Below are 19,728 nucleotides of genomic sequence, written 5' to 3' on the forward strand. Positions count from 1 at the left end.
GTATCTAAATGGTACTGTTAGGGTATAAAGAATTATGGGGCACCACACAAATATTGAGCGCAAGAAGAGGATTATGGGGATGGAGCCAAATTTTTGTTTACATATATTTTTCGGCTATATGACTGAGGCACATACTACCTATGGAAGCTATAATGGACAGTATGCACAGTATGGCCCATAAAACACACTCATCAACACCGGAAGAGGTCCTGACTGGAAACATCACACTGCCGTACCACCAGACTACAGCGCAGCTTAATTCCCAAGGCTGGGAGACTCCCCAGTTCATCTTCAACAGTCGTCTATAGATAAAAGTATTTTGAGTGTTGCATAGATTGACTACAGCTTCCTTGCAACCAAGAAGAAGTCAAAGGTCATTGACCAGGAGTAAGTGGATAAATGGAAAGAAGAAGACCTTCCCATCTGAAACCAGACACCATCTATGAACAGAGATGAAGGTAAGTGGCCCCCCATGTTGGATGTTTCATACCCTGAAGAGATGATTGTGAGATGCTATATATATATGAAAGGTACACGCATCTTTTACTCAAGCAAATGTACCATTAAAGAAAATCTGAACTTGTTGTGAGATATTGACCAATATATGACCTCTTTGGGCCTTAAAGGGATATTCTGCCATACCTTTAATCCATGGTCTAACACACTGTAACACGAGTAAGACACTGCCCCCCCCCCCCCGAGAGATCAAGTTTTCCGACTGCTAGCTTATATGGTTTAGCAACCTCAGAAAAGACCAGGCAATAACAATACACTAAAGTAAACCACCATCAAAAAGCCACAAATAATGTTCAGAAGAGCACCAAACTTTAGCAACAGTACAAATAGGGTCCCATTTTTATTGAAAAGACAACACAACTCACCACTCTCCTGCAGCAGCTTGCTCATTGTGGAGAAGCTCTTATGAGTTGAGTCGATCGTGCATGTAGTGGACAAAGTGCAATATTTTTCTCTGTAAATTTAGGAAAACCTAGGTTGGGAGACATTCTGTGCTGCAGTTGAATCAGGGCCACTTGTGTTCTCTGTGCTTACATGCAGCACATGTTCTGTATACATTAAAAACGTTGAACCATTTAATTATCACTTTCCAACAAGATGATGATGAGAGACGATAATTGCAAAATATGGAAGTAACAGCAATCCTGGTCAATCACTGGATGACGTGGGCATGAATGTCATTCTGTCATCCTGAAAGTTTGAGTGGAGGGGTTTTTCATCAGCAATTCATGTACACAGACATCAAGCAGTTCTTTGCTGCAGTGTTACCTAGGTTTCCAAAAAATAAGCAACAATAAAACAACATTCCTTTGCTTCTCAAGTGGGACAATGCACTGTTTGCTTAGTGTATGCATAAACAGTGTCCATGCCTTTCAGTGTTTTTCTCCAGGGATAAAGTGTCAGTGCCTGCCTGTCCCGATGACTTCTCTCTGACAAAGCCAACAGGGAATGGACAGAGACATCAATCACACTGTGGCGAAAGCACTGATGCTGATGTTCGCAGATATTTTTTTCTCCCCTTCTTTTTTTCCTCTTTTGAAGATTTATTCATCATTAAAGGCAACCCATAAAGGCATAGAAATGTAGGGGCATGCATATAGTATGTACCTCCCACTACCACCCCTGCCTTTGCAGTTGCTTACCCCCAAGGGACATGATGTTTACTGTAAATTAAATCCTCATCCAAGCAGATGTGCTAAATAGAGGCTATCTTGGAGGAGCTGCTGTGCCTTCTCCTGCCAAACGTTGTTTAGATGTTAAATGTTTTTGATTAATGAAGTCATCTTTTGGTTGTTACTGTCACGGTTAACTAGGATGCAAGCAGAAATAGGCTGAGAGTGTTTTATCCTTAACTAAGAGAGCTCAAATTAATTCTAGGTTGATCCCTGCGTAAACCACATCCCTGATTTTATTGTGGCACTTAAAAGATCTGTGAGAATGTCCTCCCAGATGGGATATGGGGCCCTGTTTACACAGCCTATAGCACAGAAAACATGCAGCGAGCTAGTGACTAGTTAAACGATGGATAATCTGAACGCAAATTGTGGCCCACATCGCAAAGACGTGGTATTTAGACTCCGAATGAGTCATGAGTGTGTTTTGCGCAGAACGTAAATCAAACCAATGTGAGTGTCCCACTCCCTTTAAGAGCCAGGTGCACCAGGACCTGACACATATTAAACAGTAGCACTTGTCTATGCAGAGGGCCGTGGATGTGGTCCTCTGCTACTAGACCCTCTGCCTGCCATCTCACAACCATCTGTCTAACCAACAACTCTGTTTGACTGCATATGGAAAAATGCACTGATATTAAACAGAGGAGGAGCGCTGCTGTCCCTCTGTGTGTGTGTGCTGATCTCAGTCTGTGAATCAGGATCATCCAGATCAATAATGGTGGGATGAGAGGGGGAAATACATCCTTAAAGAGGAAAATATTAATGACATTACCTGCAGCGATCCTCCAGCAGCAGAAACCATAAATAATATCTCTACATGAACATGTACATGTGTGCACGAGGAACAGCTGGTTGACTTCACTGATTATTGAATACTCCTGACTTGTTCTCTTTGGAGAGTTTATAACTACAGTTTATAGATTTGCTGATTAAATCTGCCATGATATTTGTTACTGTGACCTTACTGTGTTCATGGAAATGTTTAAAATAACTGAAAGCAGCCTCTCAAATCATAAAATCAGAGTGCATGAACGGCGTGAACCTGCCTGTGTAGGTGCATCTAATGCATCCTTTAAATATCAGGAAACAGACTGAGCTTCTGTCTTCGGATCAACTTTATGTTGGTTTATGGTGCTGTCACTTCCTGCTACCTCAAATTAGCAATCCACCATCAGTTTTGTCAGGCAGTGAAAGTGTAAACACTGGTCATCACTGCTATGCCAGAAGAGAGGCAGCTAGGGTCCAAAGGGGCTCTCCTGACTGCACCTCAGGGGCCAACTCAGCTTGACCAACATGCAGAATGAAGCAGGAAGCATCAGTCTTGCCTATCCTCTCAGGGTTAATTAAAACTCACCCCACAGCTCACACACCATGACCACATGTCATGACCACTGAACCTCATATCTTATGTGTGGAGGAAAGAGAAATACCAATCAGTAAGGGCAACACATCTTTAATCTTAATTAAATACACCGGGCTGTGCCCCCTTTTTTCTAGCCCTCACTGCGTTTACGCTTAATTTGGATCATCCGCTCCCATAGGAAGGTAAACTACCACAATGAATACCCTTCTTTACACAGCCTTCATTTCTTTACACTGAACAAAACAGTGAAGGTCCCAGTGTGAAACCATGAGCATAATCACGGAGAAGTCTTGTTTGCATTCGTAACGGCAACTTACTTGTTGTGAATTGCCATGACTTCACTGTGGCTGGTTTTAACAGCCATTTTGGTTGCCGAGTAAAAAATACAAAACAAAAAAACCCCACTGAAAATGTATCCTTTTTACGAAAGCTGCAAAGTTTGGTTTTCAACAGCTTTAGTTTTAAAAGAGCTTTTTCACTGTTTGGAGTGCCTCTGTTGGGGTTCTTGCATTTTTCCAGTTTACTGAGACAGTGTCTCTGGAGCTCTTGGGTCTGCTGTGAGCCAGCCTCGACAAAACTTAATCTACAGCTTTGTTCAGGGCTCTGTTGGAGAGTAGTGAGACCTCTGTTGAATTCCCTGCTTCTTTTATATGGCTTCAAGGTGCAATATAGATACACTGTCACATCGATCGATCGATAGATAGATAGATAGATAGATAGATAGATAGATAGATAGATAGATAGATAGATAGATAGATAGATAGATATACTTTATTTATCCCAAGCTGGGAAGTTACAGTTAAGAAAGCTAAGAATACACTGAGAAATTCCCTTGATTTTGGCTGCACGAGGTCTCATCAGAACCTGCCTTGCTAGTTAAAGAGTAATGGCTATCAAACAGGACAAGATTTCTCTGTTCCTCTACTTCTGCAGCTTGTAACTCAAGGTCACCAATTTCAAAAGCTGCCTTCAATGATCTTTTTTTTTTTTAAAAAAAGATGAAAAATGCCTGCCCCTCTACATTCTATGAGAATAACTGACAGTACTGGTTGACAAGGTCCACAATTATTAGACAATTGGATAAAGAAATCGTCCTTTCTGTTGCCTGTGGGCCAATATCTCCCTCTTTCTCTCCTCGCTGATGCTCCATCCCCTCATCTATCTCACCCATCACTTTCCACTCAAGTACTATTCTCCCATTCATCCTATTCACCTGTTGTGCTCTTTGCAACCCAGCAACCTAACAACGTCATGGAAAAAATGTGGTTCTCTCTGTGTAAAAAAAATGTAAACTTGACGTCATCATATTTGCTGCCAGAAAAAAAGGATAAATGACATCTCAGTTACAGATTGTTTTTTTCTGTATGTGCTGTATTCTTCTGTGTATGCCCTTATGAGATCTCCAGGAAAACACTGTAGCCTCTAAAAGCTTTCAGCCCAAATCACTGTAAAACAGCCCACACTGACACAAGGAAATTCGATGGATGCACTGGCATACTGTTATCAAAGGTGAAAACATATGCAAATACACACCTGCCTCTTTAGTAGAGTTTTTGTTTCAGCAGGCATCTGGTGGGATGGCCAAATGAAGCAGCTCTGACAGGCAATTACTGTTTTTAATATCTCTTGGCAGAGGGTAGGAGTCATTGTTTGGGTTTGAGCACAGTGCTCTCCAGCTAGGATCAACTGCAACAGCCGATTCCAAGCCACCATCCTCCATTTGTTACCCCCCCCCCCCCAACCTCCTCCTCCAGCCCTCCCTGCTAAGAGAGAGAGAGAGCGAGCGCGCGAGCAGCAATCCAAATAAAAATGAAGACACATGAATATTTTACTGCCACTGGATCTACTGTGTCTTTAGCAGGGTCAAAAACAACAACCTTGTTTGGAGCATCATGCATAAATCATAAATCTTAGAAGTCTTCTGAATGCTGATTGTGGGGTAATTATTTGTTGGTCAAAATCTCTTACAGTCTTGAAAACAGGCAAGGCAAGGCACCCTAAAGGAGGTTTAAATATTTGGTTACTCGTTAATTGGTTTAAACCATTTGAAATATTGTGGCCTTAGGTGACTTGTTAATGTGTACAGAATTATAATTCAGATCAAATTACCAACTCTGCTAAGTAAACTGGAGTGTTATTTGCATAATTTTCCTGTTTCAAAATATCTATATCAATGAATAGAAGAGGACTAGACTAATCCCACTTCTCCAAAACACACACGCACACGCACACACACACACAATGTTGTTATTCATTATACAGGACATATTGTGAAACAAAACTCAGCTGTGACTTCCTATTCTACACCCATAATTGGGTGGTATGGCTATTAAGATGTCCCCCCTGTAAACTTTACACACTATAACTGGTTGAGGTGTTTCATCTATAGTTGTGGTCATAACTTTACATCCAGTTGTAAAGAACACGTTTATCATGGCAGACTTGAGTTCCAATGATTTCTACAGCTCTCATTTTTCTGTAATGAGAGGAACACATAACTACTTTGTCACCAAAAACATTCATGAAATGTGTCAAAAATATACATACTGTAACTTGAACGATGAATTTTGGTGAATATAGAAAAGTTGTGTGAATCAAATTTGCTTTGTAGCATTGCCTCTTAATGTCTTCTGAAAATTAAGATCAGATCATATAAAAGATTATGACTCTCTGGGCCCATTTTAGTCTGAACACAGTGCTGAAGAAATAAATCCTTGCCAGGAAGCAAACAAATTTAATTGAGCTTCGCTGGTTCTGTCAGAAGGAGTGGTTAAAAATTCAGCCCAAATAAAAAGAAGACAGTACCTAATTAAAGTGTGTGTTCCACAAATGAGAGCTGTGAAAATCACTGGAACTCAAGACTGCCATGATATCAGTGTTCTCTAATACGTATGTACATTTTCAACCACGACTGTATATGTTAGCTATATATGGTGTGATGTTGACTATAACTGTAATTTGGGTTAAATCACTGCAAAAAAGGGTTTTTGACCTGGGGTAATGTGAAGTCCCCTCTATTCCTCTAAATGTTGGTAAGGAAAGTCTCAACTTGGATGATGCAGAGAAGAGCTTAAATCCTGCAGCCGGATCCACAGGTCAGCCAGGTAACGAATGGCATGTACAGTGTTTTCCTTGCAGGGTTTCTTCTAAATGTCATTAAATCTGTTCATTCTTGAGTGGAATTTGCTAACTGTCAAGGTACACACCCTCCTTCTCTCTGGCTAACCTTGCCTTTTCCCCTGCAGCTTCCCTGTAGTTAATTTTCCACAGTGATGAGTCTTATCCAGTCTGAGGCTCTTCCCAGCTGCTGAACTCCTGAAGTGATCAGGGACGCAAAGTTAGTTGTGGAATAAGGCACTTTAAGTAACATGCTTGCTTTCAGATTTCTGGGGACGTGATCTTTATGTTTGATATTCTGCTCCATTTTTCAAGGTCGTTGTCCTTGTCTTTTAGATAAGCAATCTCCCTTTCCATCATTTTAATTAGAGTCACAGGATTCTCTCATGTTATCATCATTTAGCACAGAATCCACAACTTGTTCACCAACCTGACAACTGTTGAGAGTGACAACGTGATTTTCATCAACAAAGTCTGAATGTTGCCCATCTTCTAATTTATGTGATAGATCTTCATTATCCCGAATTGCTTTCATTTGAGCATTGGCTTGGTCAAGGCCATCGTTGTGACCCCCTAGAGGAGGCACAGTAAAAGAGGTATGATATAAAAAAAATGACATAAATGAATGATGACCAAACAAACTTATGAGCCGGACAAAATAAACAAAATAAGGACAGCCTCCCAAACCAGCCTTCCAGGGCCATCAGAGCTGGTGGCTAACACTCTACCCTAATAGAGACAAACAACTAAACCCAACTGAAACAAAGCCACGAAAACTAGACAACCACACCCATCAGATAAACAAAGGACAAAAGCTAATACCACGACTGTATCTCTGGTAAGGTCTATAGGAGAGAGACAGAGTCAGAGCCTAGTGCCCTAGCCCCTCTCATTGGTTATTCATAATCAGCCACTATCACATGGAAAGGCAGGAGGCCAAGCGTCAGCCACAGCTGCATGTCCAGGCCAGCAGAGGGGGAGCATGTGACAGCCATCTTCGCCATGAGGAAGATCTTTAGTTGGTCTGTTGAATATAGTTATGATCGTTTCTCACTCTTACAGCTGTAGCGCTTCAAGCTAATATCAGACATCCTAAAGGAAACAATCTCAGATACACCAGGAGCTCACAGACACATGTCCAACTTCAGTGGCTAGATGACATGATCCTTTGTGTAAATGAACACCTTCTTGCCTAATGACTTCTTAACTGCTGCTGTCTCATCGCTGTTTGGAAAGCCTAATTGGCCTAAATAATCTATTGTCTGCTAGCTTTCATTCTTTGGGCACTGTTAGGGACTGCAGGGACTCCCTGCTGTTGAGTAACTTGCCTTCTCCCACAATGCAAATGAGGCCAAGCAGAGCAGGAAACGCTGGCAGAATAAACTTTCTCAATAACAGCCCCCCCACACCATCGCCCCATCGCCGTTCACCTCATTAAACCACAGAGGGCACAGGAAATGAAACCTCTGACTGGATGTTAGGAAGCAACTAATGACCGAATCAGCAAGGTTGACATGGGTCAAATTAGCATTAAGCAAGTGCTACAGGCATGTGTGTTGGGGGGCGGGGGGGGAGACTGTGGGAGAATCTTTTTCAGTATGGCTTATGGGAGCCCTCAAGGAAAGTTATCTACTGATGCCAAAACTTCTATGACTATGAATGGAGGGATATAAATGTATAACCTGATAAATATAAAAAATGTAATCGTGTCATAAAATATGGATTCACTTTAAGTAGCACTGAATAAAGCATTAATCCCCTTAAAACTCAAACATCTCCTCATGTAGTGAAAGAGACATCCTGGTGTAAATAAACGTATCTAGGGTAACTAAGACGCTTACTCTCTTTAATAATTAATCAGAGGCTGGCGGGAGTACTCCTGTTTTTTTTAAACCTTAATAAAATGTCAACATTAATATTTGAATTACCTTATTAACTTAAACACAAAGCGGTTACACACAAACACAGTATCTCAGCTTTTTGGTTGCATATTAACAAATATTAAAATGCAAAAAACACTTTGATTAAATAAATAATGTCTCTCGGCTCTTGCTGTACGCCATTGTCCTCCTGCTGTATTACAATGCACTTTCTTCTTCATAGGCAGGTGAACCAATTGAAATACAACAAACCATGACATTTATTATAATATAATATAATATAATATAATATAATATAATATAATATAATATAATATAATATAATATAATGTATTTGACTATAAAGTATCAGACATTTTGGCAGCCGACCCATCCTATAATCCTAAAGCGCCATTACTTGAGTTGGGAATGACTGAGACTCAAATAGCACCTTTAACGTAGAAACTTAGCCATGACAACTAGAATAATACTTAGGAATCTTATCAACAACTGGAAGTAGCCACACCTTTTAAAAATAACTGATATTTATCAGGTTAATACACTCGCTTCCCACCAATGTAAGGCATTCCCTCATAACTTTGTACGTTCGAAAACATAAACAAATGACATGCCATGTGGCATAGCACAACTGGGTGAGTCAGTGTGCAGTAAAGATTAATATGATTAGGGCATAACAGGGACACCTATCGTCCTATAAAGACAAGAAAACTATCTCACTGAGGGTCCCGCTATGACACTTGGAATTAGTTAACATTAGGAATCCTCTTTGGTCTCCGAGGTCGTCTGGTCTCAGTGTCAGTGTCAGTCTCTGCGGCTCCTTGTAAAAAGGGAGAGACTGCATTCAGTTTTTCGTCTCTTTAGGTCTGTCTCTTGATCTCACATGGCTCTTGTAACTCAGGTTCTCCTGTTCTATCACCAGACTGGTCAGCCGTGTTTAAGAAAAGTAATACAATTTCTGCTAAGCTCAGTATACTATCAGAGGTTTGCTAGGTACACATACTAAGTCTGTAATGCAGGGGGGTACATCTCTGCCACCATACAATGATCTGCAGAAGAAACGTTGATTCAGTTATTTAATGCCCCTGTGAAAGTTTCTGTGTTTCTTATGCTGCCCTCAGACCAAATGTGAGGAAAATATTTGCGAATAACAACAAGCACAAGCGTGTGGCCGCCAGCTCAGTGGATTTGAGCAAAGAGTTTTCTCCGTGATCTGACTGCAAAAAACAGGATCAGAAGGTCGCAGAAATAACAACATGACAATGCCTTCTTGTCAAAAACCTTAATTTGTGCTTTGTCAGGTCTGCCAGCCAGACGACAAGCAAATAACTTTTAAAATGCTTGTTCCGTAAGTAAAGTCCCGATCGCTAAGAGCTATGCTGTGCTGAGACGTATTTCCAAAACTTACCGGATAGTCCTACTTTCTCAGTCACTTCCCTCCACAGCAGCTCCTTTCCTGTCCTGTCTCTGTACGAGGAGATGTGTAATCGTACAGCTCTATGTGTCCGCAAATGACCACAATTAAAGACAATTATCCTCTCGTCCAGTGTTTTTCATGTCAATATCAGGACATCAGCAACGTGAACGAATTTCACTCGGGTTCAGTAATTTCAACTCATGCAAATGTTCGCTTGAAGCACAATTTTGATAGATGGGAGAGAGAGAGAGGCAGAAGGAGAGCTTTTTCTATGGGCCTCTCCCTTTGAATGATTATTTTAAATGGTCTGATCACTGACGATAGTGTTGTTTAGTTTTAATAACTGGGTCTCCAAGTTCACGTCATGGATTTACCTGAAAAAATAAAATGAATAAATAACATGTTGAACCTTCTAATAAATTCATGAGAACTTGCAATACCCTATAGCTGTAAATGACATACTATGATTTTTTGAAGTTTGGATGTCTGAGCAAATTTTGACCTTTTTAGTTATTCTTTATTAGTGGGCTGTGCTCGCCAGCCCACTATGGACACCTCTATAGCAGAGCTATAGGGTGTCCATAGTGGGCTGTGCGATTACTTTTACTATTGCGATTACTATTACTATTGCTCGCGCCTCTTCTTAATTAGTGGGCTGTGCTCGCCAGCCCACTATGGACACCTCTATAGCAGAGCTATAGCCCACTATATCGCACAGCCCACTATATCAAAACGTGCGTCTCGATCTGAATCTGTGTGCTATCATTCAGATTTTCAAAATTTTGATTTTTCGCGCCGTAAGTCGCGAAAAACTGTGAAAAATTTCCCATAAAGAATGAATGGGACGGGGTCAAAAACGTCGCAAATCTGCAACGTTATTCAAACATCTCCTGCTCGGGCATAAATTCGCCTAGAAACACCATTCTAACTTTAAAATGTAGGCACAAGTCTCGACTATTTAAGTTGTATTTGAACTTTTTTCCTACGATGTATAGTTTTTGAATTCTGACCCTTTAACGATGATGAGTGATTTCGGGAAAATTCAGGGTTTTCAATGAGTGTGTATGGCGGAATGTTCGCGCAGCAGAGTGCAGGAGACCAACTGACAGAGTGAGAGAGACTCAAAATTAAACTCAGAAATTTTGGGTTTCCGTGATGATCCCGGCCACAAATTACGCTCACTAACAGTGATATTTTCCAGAGTTGTAGCCACACTTGTCTTCTCTCTCACAATGTGTCTGCTTTTTCGGTCGGATTCACGGTTTTTGAATTACCTGCCTCTGACCGACCAGAGTAGCTCTCACTGGCTCCATTCACCCCAATGTTAATCGGGAAGAGGATTTTCGAAACTGCACCCTTTTTCAACTCGCTCCCGTTACCACATTTCTGACACGAGGACCACGAAACTTGGTGAGCGTGTTCTTTAAGGCCTTTCTGGCTTGATCGTGAAAAAATTTTGCTGCTATCATGTATGGTTTTGAAGATATAGCACCAGTTTGACGTCCTGCATGTGAGGCTGAAAGGGCTGAGAAATCAGCTGTCCCAGTCCGTTAGCGGTGGGGGGCGGGGTCGGCATGATCACCGTGGCAACGGAGATCAGCTGGGCCAGCACAGACAGTCTGTCTGTCTCTCTCTCTGTTTATTTTACAATCCACTGTACGGCGACAGCCCTTTTTTCTGTCGCTAACTCGTCCCACACCGTTGAGCACACAGAAACAAACAAGACATCAAACCGTGCGGCTCGATCTTATTCGGTATGCTATCTTTCAGTTTTTCAGAACATCAAAACTGCCAAACATTTCCCATAAGAAATGAATGGGACGAGGTAAAAAAAGTTGCATCTCTGGCATACATTGACCTAGAAACACCATTCAAACTTTTAAATGTAGGCACAAGTCTCGTCTATTGAAGTTGTATTTGAACTTTTTTCCTATGATGTATAGTTTTTGAATGCTGGCCCTTGAATGATGGTGAGTGAAATTTTCTTTTTACATGATGCTCCCAGCCACAAATTTCACTCAAAAACAGTAAAAATTTCCAGAGGTTTAGCCACACTTGTCTTCTTTTTCCCAATGTGTCTATTTTCTCGGTGGGATTCATGGTTTTTGAATATTCGGCCTCTAAACAACAAGAGTAGGTCTCAACTGTCCCATTAACTCCATTGTAAATCGGGAAGAGGATTTGCGAAACTGCACCCTTCTCTAACTCGCTCCTATGAGCACATTTCTTAAAGTGGGACCACAAAACTTGTTGACTGTGTTCTTTAAGGCCTTTCCCGCTTGAAGGTGAAGAAATTTTGCCGATACCATGATTGCTTTTTCGTCACGGGGCAAAGCGCACAGCCCACTCTCATGATTCCCTGGCGGGGAATTGTCTAGTTTTTAATATCATACATTTATTCATATTTCATATGTTTATTTTTTAAACATAAATATATATATATAATAATAGTACAAACAATATTACTAATAAGAAATATAACTATGATAATACTAATGGTACAAATGATAACAGTAACAATAACAATGTCAATAATATATTCAATAATAATAATACTAATAATAATAATAATAATAATAATGAGAAGAAGAAGAACAAATATAATAATAATACTAGCTATAATCCTAAAATAAATAAATAGAGAACTATCTAACTAAATAAATTATTTAATAGATAAATAACTAACTGACTAACTAACTAAATAAATAAATAGATAAATTACTGAATAAATAAATAAATAAATAGATAGATAAATAGATAAATTGATAAATAACTAAGCAACTAAGTAACTAAGTAACTAAATAAATAAATAAATTGATAGAGAACTAAGTAACTAAGTAACTAAGTAACTAACTAAATCAATAGATAACTAACTAACTAAATAAATTGACAAATAACTAAGCAACTAAGTAACTAAGTAAGTAACTAACTAACTAACTAACTAAATTGATAGATAACTAACTAACTAACTAACTAAATTGATAGATAACTAACTAACTAACTAAGTGATTAATAAATAATTCAATAGATAACTAAGTAAGTATCTTACGAAATAAATAAATAAATAGATAAATAAATAAATAAATGTGGGTGGAGACGGTAGCGGGTGGGGCGAGGCTGGTGCGGAGGGTTTAGGGTAGCAGGGTTGTGGGTACAGAGTAGGGAAGACTGAGCCAGGAGAGGGTAAAGTAGGAGGCAGGTTGGAGTTTTGGGGGGAGTCCAACCATTCCTCCTTGCTACTGAACATTTCAGTGATTCCTTCTTCTCGCTCTCCTTTTGTGATGACTCTTTGTATGTTTCCTTTCTCTCGCTCCACTTTTACCCTCCACATTAATCTCCTCCACATCAGTATCCATCTTTGTGCTCTCTTCCTCCCTTTTCTTCTCAATCATCTCCTCCTCTTTCTTTTTCTCCTCCTCCTGGTCTGCAAGTTTAGTGACTTCCTATAGAAAGAGAAAAGAAATTTATATTTCTTTTTACTTTACATAACAAAAGCTGATTCTGAAGCAGCCCAACACAAGATGTTAGAATCCAACAGGAGATTATTAAGTAAATTGATGATATAAAGCAGCTTACCTGCAGGTGGGTGGAGTTGGTGACATGGTTCTCTTCCAGACGGTCACACCGGCTCTTCTGCAGTCCTTCAATTCTGTTGAGCTCAGTTTCTTTGAGAGAAAGCTGGTGCAGGGTCTCTACGTGGGCTTTGGTTCTCAACCGACGTTTTTCTATTTCCCTGTCGAGGAGGCCAGTTTTTTCCTGAAGTTCCTCTTGGAGACGGCTCACCTCCACCTGCCTGTTGGTCAACACCTTCTCCTGCTCTTGCAGTTTGGCGTTGAGCTCCTGATAAGAGAAAAACAGTATTTTTATTTTACTTTACATAAAAAAGCTGATTCTGAAGCAGTCCAACATGAGCTGTTACAATCCAACAAGACATTACTGTGAAGTAAATTGATGATATAAAGCAGCTTACCTGCAGCAGGGTGGATTTGGAGACATGGATGTCTACCAGACGGTCACATCGGCTCTTCCACTGTTCTTCAATCCTCTTGAGTTCAGTTTCTTTGAGAGAAAGCTGGTGCAGGGTCTCTACGTGGGCTTTGGTTCTCAACCGACGTTTTTCTATTTCCCTGTCGAGGAGGCCAGTTTTTTCCTGAAGCTCCTCTTGGAGACGGCTCACCTCCACCTGCCTGTTGGTCAACACCTGCTCCTGCTCTTGTAGTTTGATGTTGAGCTCCTGAAAAGAGAAAAAACAGTATTTTTATTTTACTTTACATGAAAGACCTGATTCTGAAGCACTCCAACACAAGCTGTTAGAATCCAACAGGAGATTATGGTGAAGTAAAGTGATGATATGAGGCAGCTTACCTGCAGCTGGGTGGAGTTGGAGACATGCTTCTCTTCCGGAGCATCACACCAGCTCCTCTTGAGCTCTTGCTCTGTCTGAGCCGACTGGTCCTGGGTGTCCATACGGTCTTTCGTGTTGAGCCTCCTTTTCAGGACGGCCGTCATGAGGACGTGTTCATTGTGGTTCAGTTTTTCTTTGAGGCGGCTCACCTCCACCTGCCTGTTGGTCAACACCTGCTCCTGCTCTTGTAGTTTGGCGTTGAGCTCCTGAGAAGAGAAAAACATTATTTTTATTTTACTTTACATAAAAAAGCTGATTGTGCAGCAGTCCAACACAAACTGTTGGAATCCAACAGGAGATTATTGTGCAGTAAATTGATGATGTGAGGCAGCTTACCTGCAGCTGGGTGGATTTGGAGACATGGCTCTCTTCCAGAGCGTCACACCGGCTCTTCCACTGTCCTTCGATCCTGTTGAGCTGGGTTTCTTTGCGAGACAGCTTCTGCAGGGTCTCTACGTGGGCTTTGGTTGTAGCCTGATGTTTTTGTATTTCCATGTTGAGGAGGAAAGTTTTTTCCCGAACTTCCTCTTGGAGACGGCTCACCTCCACCTGCCTGCCATTCAACACCTGCTTCTGCTCTTGCAGTTTGATGTTGAGCTCCTGAAAAGAGAAAAACAATATTTTTATTTTAATAATTCAATGCAGCTGTTAGAATCCAACAGGAGATTATTGTGAAGTAAATTGATGATCTAAGGCAGCTTACCTGCAGCTGGAACGTGTTGGCGGCGAGGCCCTTCTCCAGGACCTCACATCTCGTTCTCCACTCCTCTGATGCGTAACTGAGCACACTGTTGGCGGTTTTGGCCCTTTCTAGAGCTTTCTCCTTGCTGGTCAGCTCTTTCTTGAGTTCACTATTCTCAGTCATCAGAGATTTGTTCTGATCTCTCAGAGACTTAATCTCATTGATGGCTGAGTACAGGGACTCTCTGAGTCCTGGGTGAGGGGGCTCCTCATGGGTCCTCAGCTGTACTACTGCCGGCATGTCTGGGCCGTTAGCGACAGCAACAAACTGCATTTGCAATGGCTGAAAGACAGAAAAACATGCGTCAGTCATGAAGTCTCGGGTTGACATTGGATAGACAGAAGGGAAAACCTGTGCACTCGTTAACACAATAAAATATACTGTAGTCCACGGCCAGCAGTTCATACAGAGCAACATGACATTGTCAAGTAATTAAAATCAAACATATTCTCCGAAAACATTTAATAAGACAAGTTTTAGAACATATTATTCCTTGACTTAAACATTATGCTGGACTAGAGAGGCACACTGCTGAAAAAAAGTCTCTTCAGGTCAAATAAGAAAATCTTACCAGGTTATTTTCACTGAAACGTCTGTCCATGGCAACACAGTGACTATTTCAAAGTTGGAATGAGAATAGTTGTCAAAATCAAAGTTTAAAAGCTCAACTTCGAGCAGAGAGACTTTGATAGATTGCGTTAATCCAAAAAGGTATCCGTTAAATATCGAGTAATCCAGACGGTATCCGTTGAATACAAAATATCCAGAAGGTATCCACTGAATGTCGAGTAATTAAACGCTTCTTCTCAGAAATGACAATAAGACCTTGACAGCTCAGATTGTCGAACGCAAATGAGGTTTTTACAGGAGCACAGGCAATTTAAAGTTTCACCCCGGTGTCAAAATTCCGATCGTCGTGGCAACGGGGGTTCTCAAAGTTCTAAAAATTTGAAATCAAAGTCAGAATTCAAATTCAAGCAATGAACAAAGGCATGCAGAGACAGTGTTTATATTTAAATTGTGCTGGGGTTCAACAGACTTCTGCTCTACATGGTACAGATGGAGACAGTGAAGACGACAGAAAATAAAGACTTTCACGGTCTGGCCGTCAAATCATATATTAGAACTCACTAACCCAGAGCCCACGTTCTTAAACACATAAAACAAGTCTGTGATGAAAATATGTCAAGTGTTTATCAGATTTTTAAGAGATTTGTTTGTATAATCAGAGGTAGCCTATATCACTCACATTTATCAAATACCTGATTCTGTGTACAGCTTCTTCTAGCTTTGTATGAAGTTATCACAGACATCAAATATCTTTAGTACCAACCCGTATGGCTAGAGATGAGGTGAGAGGATCACTACAGTCGTTAGGATGCATCCTTTGGGAACCATCAATGTCTGTACAATGTTTTTACTGAGAAATTTTGAGATATTTCACTGGTTGGTTTTAGATGAAGAGTCAGGGCTTCACCAAATACAGGAGGATGAATCCTCTGGAGAGAATGAATGCCTGTACAGAGTTTGCTGATAATCCAAACAGTCTGTTGAGATATCTCAGTGTGGACCACAGTGGTGAAAGCCAACTACTTAGTACAGGTATCAAGATTCTCCAAATCCTCGATTCGATTACATTTACGATTCTAAGGTCATGGTTTGATTAGATTCTCGATTTTTACATTTAAAGACAGGTTGCTATGCCAGTTTTTGTCTAGACTTTTAAGAGATATAATATCTGACCATTGTTCGCAATGTACCACACTACATTGTCAAATTTAAAACATTTATTAACTACATAATATAACACCTGCCATCTAGTTTCTGCACAGCTTTCTAAACTGTGGCTTTTTTGTCAACATAACTCAATGAATATCCAAATTACTTCCACACCTGCAAATTCAGTGAAAGAGGAGGGGGTTCAAGTTCTGTCGATGGGTTTCCAGTTGCCATTCTTGTAAGAGTGATGTAGCCCCTTTCAGGAATAGGGCGGTGTGTGAGGTGTGTGTGTAAAGATCGTAAGGTGTGAGTGGGCGAGCGAGAGTGAGGGACAGTGAATGAATGGGAGAGGAAGGAAAAACCAAAGGGGTAGCAGGAGTACCAACAGCAATAAAGTGTACAGTATAGTCTGCAGTTTAACTGTGAATAAAGGCGACGGCTCCTCCAGATACAGCAAAGCTCCCTGGTATTATTTCCCGACCATGTGAAAGTGGTTCACCCTGAAGGTAATCACAAACTTCAGCCCTGGAGAAAATCATCTCCCCTGTGCTTCCCGACCACGGTCCTGGAGCTGAACAGGAATGGTGTAACACCATGCTATCATTTGGCTGGTTGTAGCTAATAGCTACTGGCTTAGCTAGTAGCTAAGTTGGAGGAGGTTGACTCGCAGCGTTTCAACACGTGTGTGTTTTTTTTTTTCACTTGGCAAGCCGACCGGACGTGACATGGGGGTGTGGCAGCATCGACGAGCACATTTTTTAATTCAAAGTTTGAGACTGTGACTTCATTTCGGTCTGTTTTGATTGTAAATCGAAATCATGACACCCTTACTACGTAGTGGAGCTGTTAAGCTCAATAATCTTGCTTTTTATGAAAGAAACATGAAAGTTTCAGGGTTTGTTCTTCAGAACATAAGCTTTAATTTAAGATGTACAAATATGTATTTCCAAGCTTCTGGGCATGAGGAACTCATTCATGCCACTGATAGCACTCTAACAGGTCACATCATTAAGTGCAGTGAAAGTTACTAGGAATGTGAGCAGTGGCGGTCCTAGCTTTCATGACGCCCTGGGCGAACCTCAACTCTAAACCCCTCCGGCACATTTGCTCCAAGGTAAGGGCGTCAATTTGCCAGCCTGTCTTTCTAAAATGGAGGCATAATATTCCTCCTTTTCAAAAAGCCCCCTCTGTGGTTGGCATAAACATGTGACGTGACGTGAAGCTTGAAGTTGGGCTGTGAACAGTGACAACAAATTTGTCTTCAAAATAAGAGCTTTACATTGAGTATGGAGTTTAGAACTGGGTTCTTAACCGGGGACTTTTAATTTGAAAGTAGCGACCATTCCTAGCTTGCACTACAACAACAAGCTAACACAACCAAACAGCCGCTGAGATCCGGGAGACTTTAGCATCTCCTGGGTCTCAGTGGCTGTCCAGTTGCTCATCTTAATGTCCGCGGATGAAGGGATGGACTGACTGCTGTGATCAGGTGTTTCCTGGTTTTAAAACTCCTCGGTTGTGGGTCGCACAACAGTGCAGGTCATTGATACCTCTGCCCATCTCACCCACGGGCCGGCACATTTCCGCCTCGGTGTTAGATAGCAGGCGAGGCGGAAATAAGTGTACCCTCCAAGGCGGCAAATCGGCGGACCAAAACAGACCCCCAATTTGCCGCCCTCTGTCTAAAACCACGGACCGAGCCGCCAAAAGGACGGGCAAATTGGGGGCTTGGTGCTCTGTCTAAAAACGGCTAGTTATGGCTACAATAAAACATATATACAATCATAAATACAAATAGGTACCAACAATCAAAAGAACTAGTATAGTAGAATGAAATACAAATACAATAGTGAATCAAATTTTTAAATTGCTCAAATCCTTCATCACACAAGTACAATAACACTTAAGAGAATATAATAATTTTACTACACTTTGTACAAGTAACACAAAATGAATACCAACCAACTTCTATATAATTCGATAAATTTTCCCCACTAACCAATGACTTCCTGAAGTATTGATGGTGGCAACTTCTTCCATCACTGTCATTTCTAGGGAATACAAAGTCAGATGTTACCTGACTTGGTCCCCTGGAAACCAGTTGCGTCTGTATTCTCACAGTCAGAACTGAAGGCCAGTTAGCAGGTCAGTGCACAGAGGCTCATCCTCAAGAGACGATTCTGCTCCAGGCATTTCTAATGGAGAGCACAAGGGCATTAGTATACACACATTATTCACAGCATTTATAATGCAGAACATCACACATACCCAGTGATAATAACATTATAACTGTCTGCAAAATGCTTGTGAGAAATTACTAGTCTTCCTGTTAGTGATCAAATGTGCTGTAAGGACAGGAGGAGGAAGTTGGAGAATGACATTTTGCTTGAGGTGTCATAAGAGCCACAGGTCGGGGGAACATCCCCCAATGTGGGAAGACACAGAAGTTTCAGATAAGATGACATTTGTTGTCCCATCTGTTATATCAAGGAATCACTGTCCTGGGAAGACAGGATACACCCAAACATCAAAGAGTCACTATTATGTAAAGAAAATGTTTATGACTGTTGTAAATAAAGGTAACCTCCTCTCTGATTCTGTACTTAAAGGATAACAGTTTAGAGTTTGAGAGAGAACGCTTTCGCCTTCTTCTCCATGCCGCGTGTTATTAAAGAGATCTGATTCATACACTGATGTCTTAAGTTCTTCGGAGACTTAGCAACTCTCTCTACCTCACAAAGGAAAATTTCCACAACATGCTTTGCAGGGATGTACACACACACACACACACACACACACACACACACACACACACACACACACACACACACACACACACAGACATACCTGCACACAAACTCACCTGAGTTTTACTGGGGAGAAGTAGAGGTAAATGGGTCTTCATCCTCAGGATCAGACAGCATTTGTGGAGACGTGTGTGGCTGCAGAGGTAGATGGTTCCTCATCCTGGCTAGTGGTAGAGGGCGCTCCAAGATATTTACAAAAGTCCCCTGCATTTGCATTACAGTACAACATAACTGAATAATGCAGGAATTATTAAATAAACCTGTTATTAAGCATAATGTATCCAACTTTTAGAATAGGAAACAAATGAATAGAAAACAAAACACAACCTCCTTGGTTAATGGCTAATTAATTACATGACACTCCAAATGTCTCAGAAAGCTACATCATAAAATGAACTTCAAAAAACCCGAACTATCCCTTTAACATGAGAGCTTAAAGAAACATGTCAACATGTATTCATTTAAATGAGCATTGCTGAATAGTACAGTAAACTATAGTAAAAGCCTGCAAGAACATCAGTCCTTTTCACAGAGAGACGCCGCGTTCTTGTGAAGGATCTGTTAGGTATCAGACTGTGAACACCATCAGA

The 19,728-nt window shown here is 40.9% G+C and overlaps 1 protein-coding gene across 3 annotated transcripts; it reads right to left on the minus strand.

Annotated features, from left to right (window-relative positions):
• Nucleotides 1-12,508: 12,508 nt before the first annotated feature.
• Nucleotides 12,509-15,480, minus strand: LOC119006908 (golgin subfamily A member 6-like protein 22). Of its 3 annotated transcripts, XM_037076042.1 has the most exons (7): nucleotides 15,184-15,479; nucleotides 14,574-14,894; nucleotides 14,207-14,470; nucleotides 13,831-14,076; nucleotides 13,436-13,699; nucleotides 13,042-13,305; nucleotides 12,517-12,908 (listed from the first exon to the last, which is right to left on the minus strand). In XM_037076042.1, exons 1-7 carry the CDS (start codon nucleotides 15,211-15,213, stop codon nucleotides 12,714-12,716), a joined length of 1,584 nt encoding a protein of 527 aa, XP_036931937.1. In that variant the 5' UTR covers nucleotides 15,214-15,479; the 3' UTR covers nucleotides 12,517-12,713. The 3 variants fall into 3 exon arrangements, with proteins under 3 accessions (XP_036931938.1, XP_036931937.1, XP_036931939.1); XM_037076043.1 differs by lacking the exon at nucleotides 13,831-14,076 and having other exon boundaries at nucleotides 12,509-12,908; nucleotides 15,184-15,480; XM_037076044.1 differs by lacking the exon at nucleotides 13,436-13,699.
• Between the last annotated feature and the right edge of the window lie 4,248 nt (nucleotides 15,481-19,728).

Source organism: Acanthopagrus latus, chromosome 18, assembly GCF_904848185.1.
Source record: "Acanthopagrus latus isolate v.2019 chromosome 18, fAcaLat1.1, whole genome shotgun sequence".
Taxonomy (NCBI): Eukaryota; Metazoa; Chordata; class Actinopteri; order Spariformes; family Sparidae; genus Acanthopagrus; species Acanthopagrus latus.

Excerpts from the sequence above, each read along its gene's own strand:
- LOC119006908 (XM_037076042.1), bottom strand. The coding sequence starts at position 15,213 with ATGGACAGACGTTTCAGTGAAAATAACCTG. Across the intron at positions 14,895-15,183 it reads GTTTCAGTGAAAATAACCTG|CCATTGCAAATGCAGTTTGT; the intron begins GTAAGATTTTCT and ends TCTGTCTTTCAG. Across the intron at positions 12,909-13,041 it reads CCAACTCCACCCACCTGCAG|GAAGTCACTAAACTTGCAGA; the intron begins GTAAGCTGCTTT and ends CTCTTTCTATAG.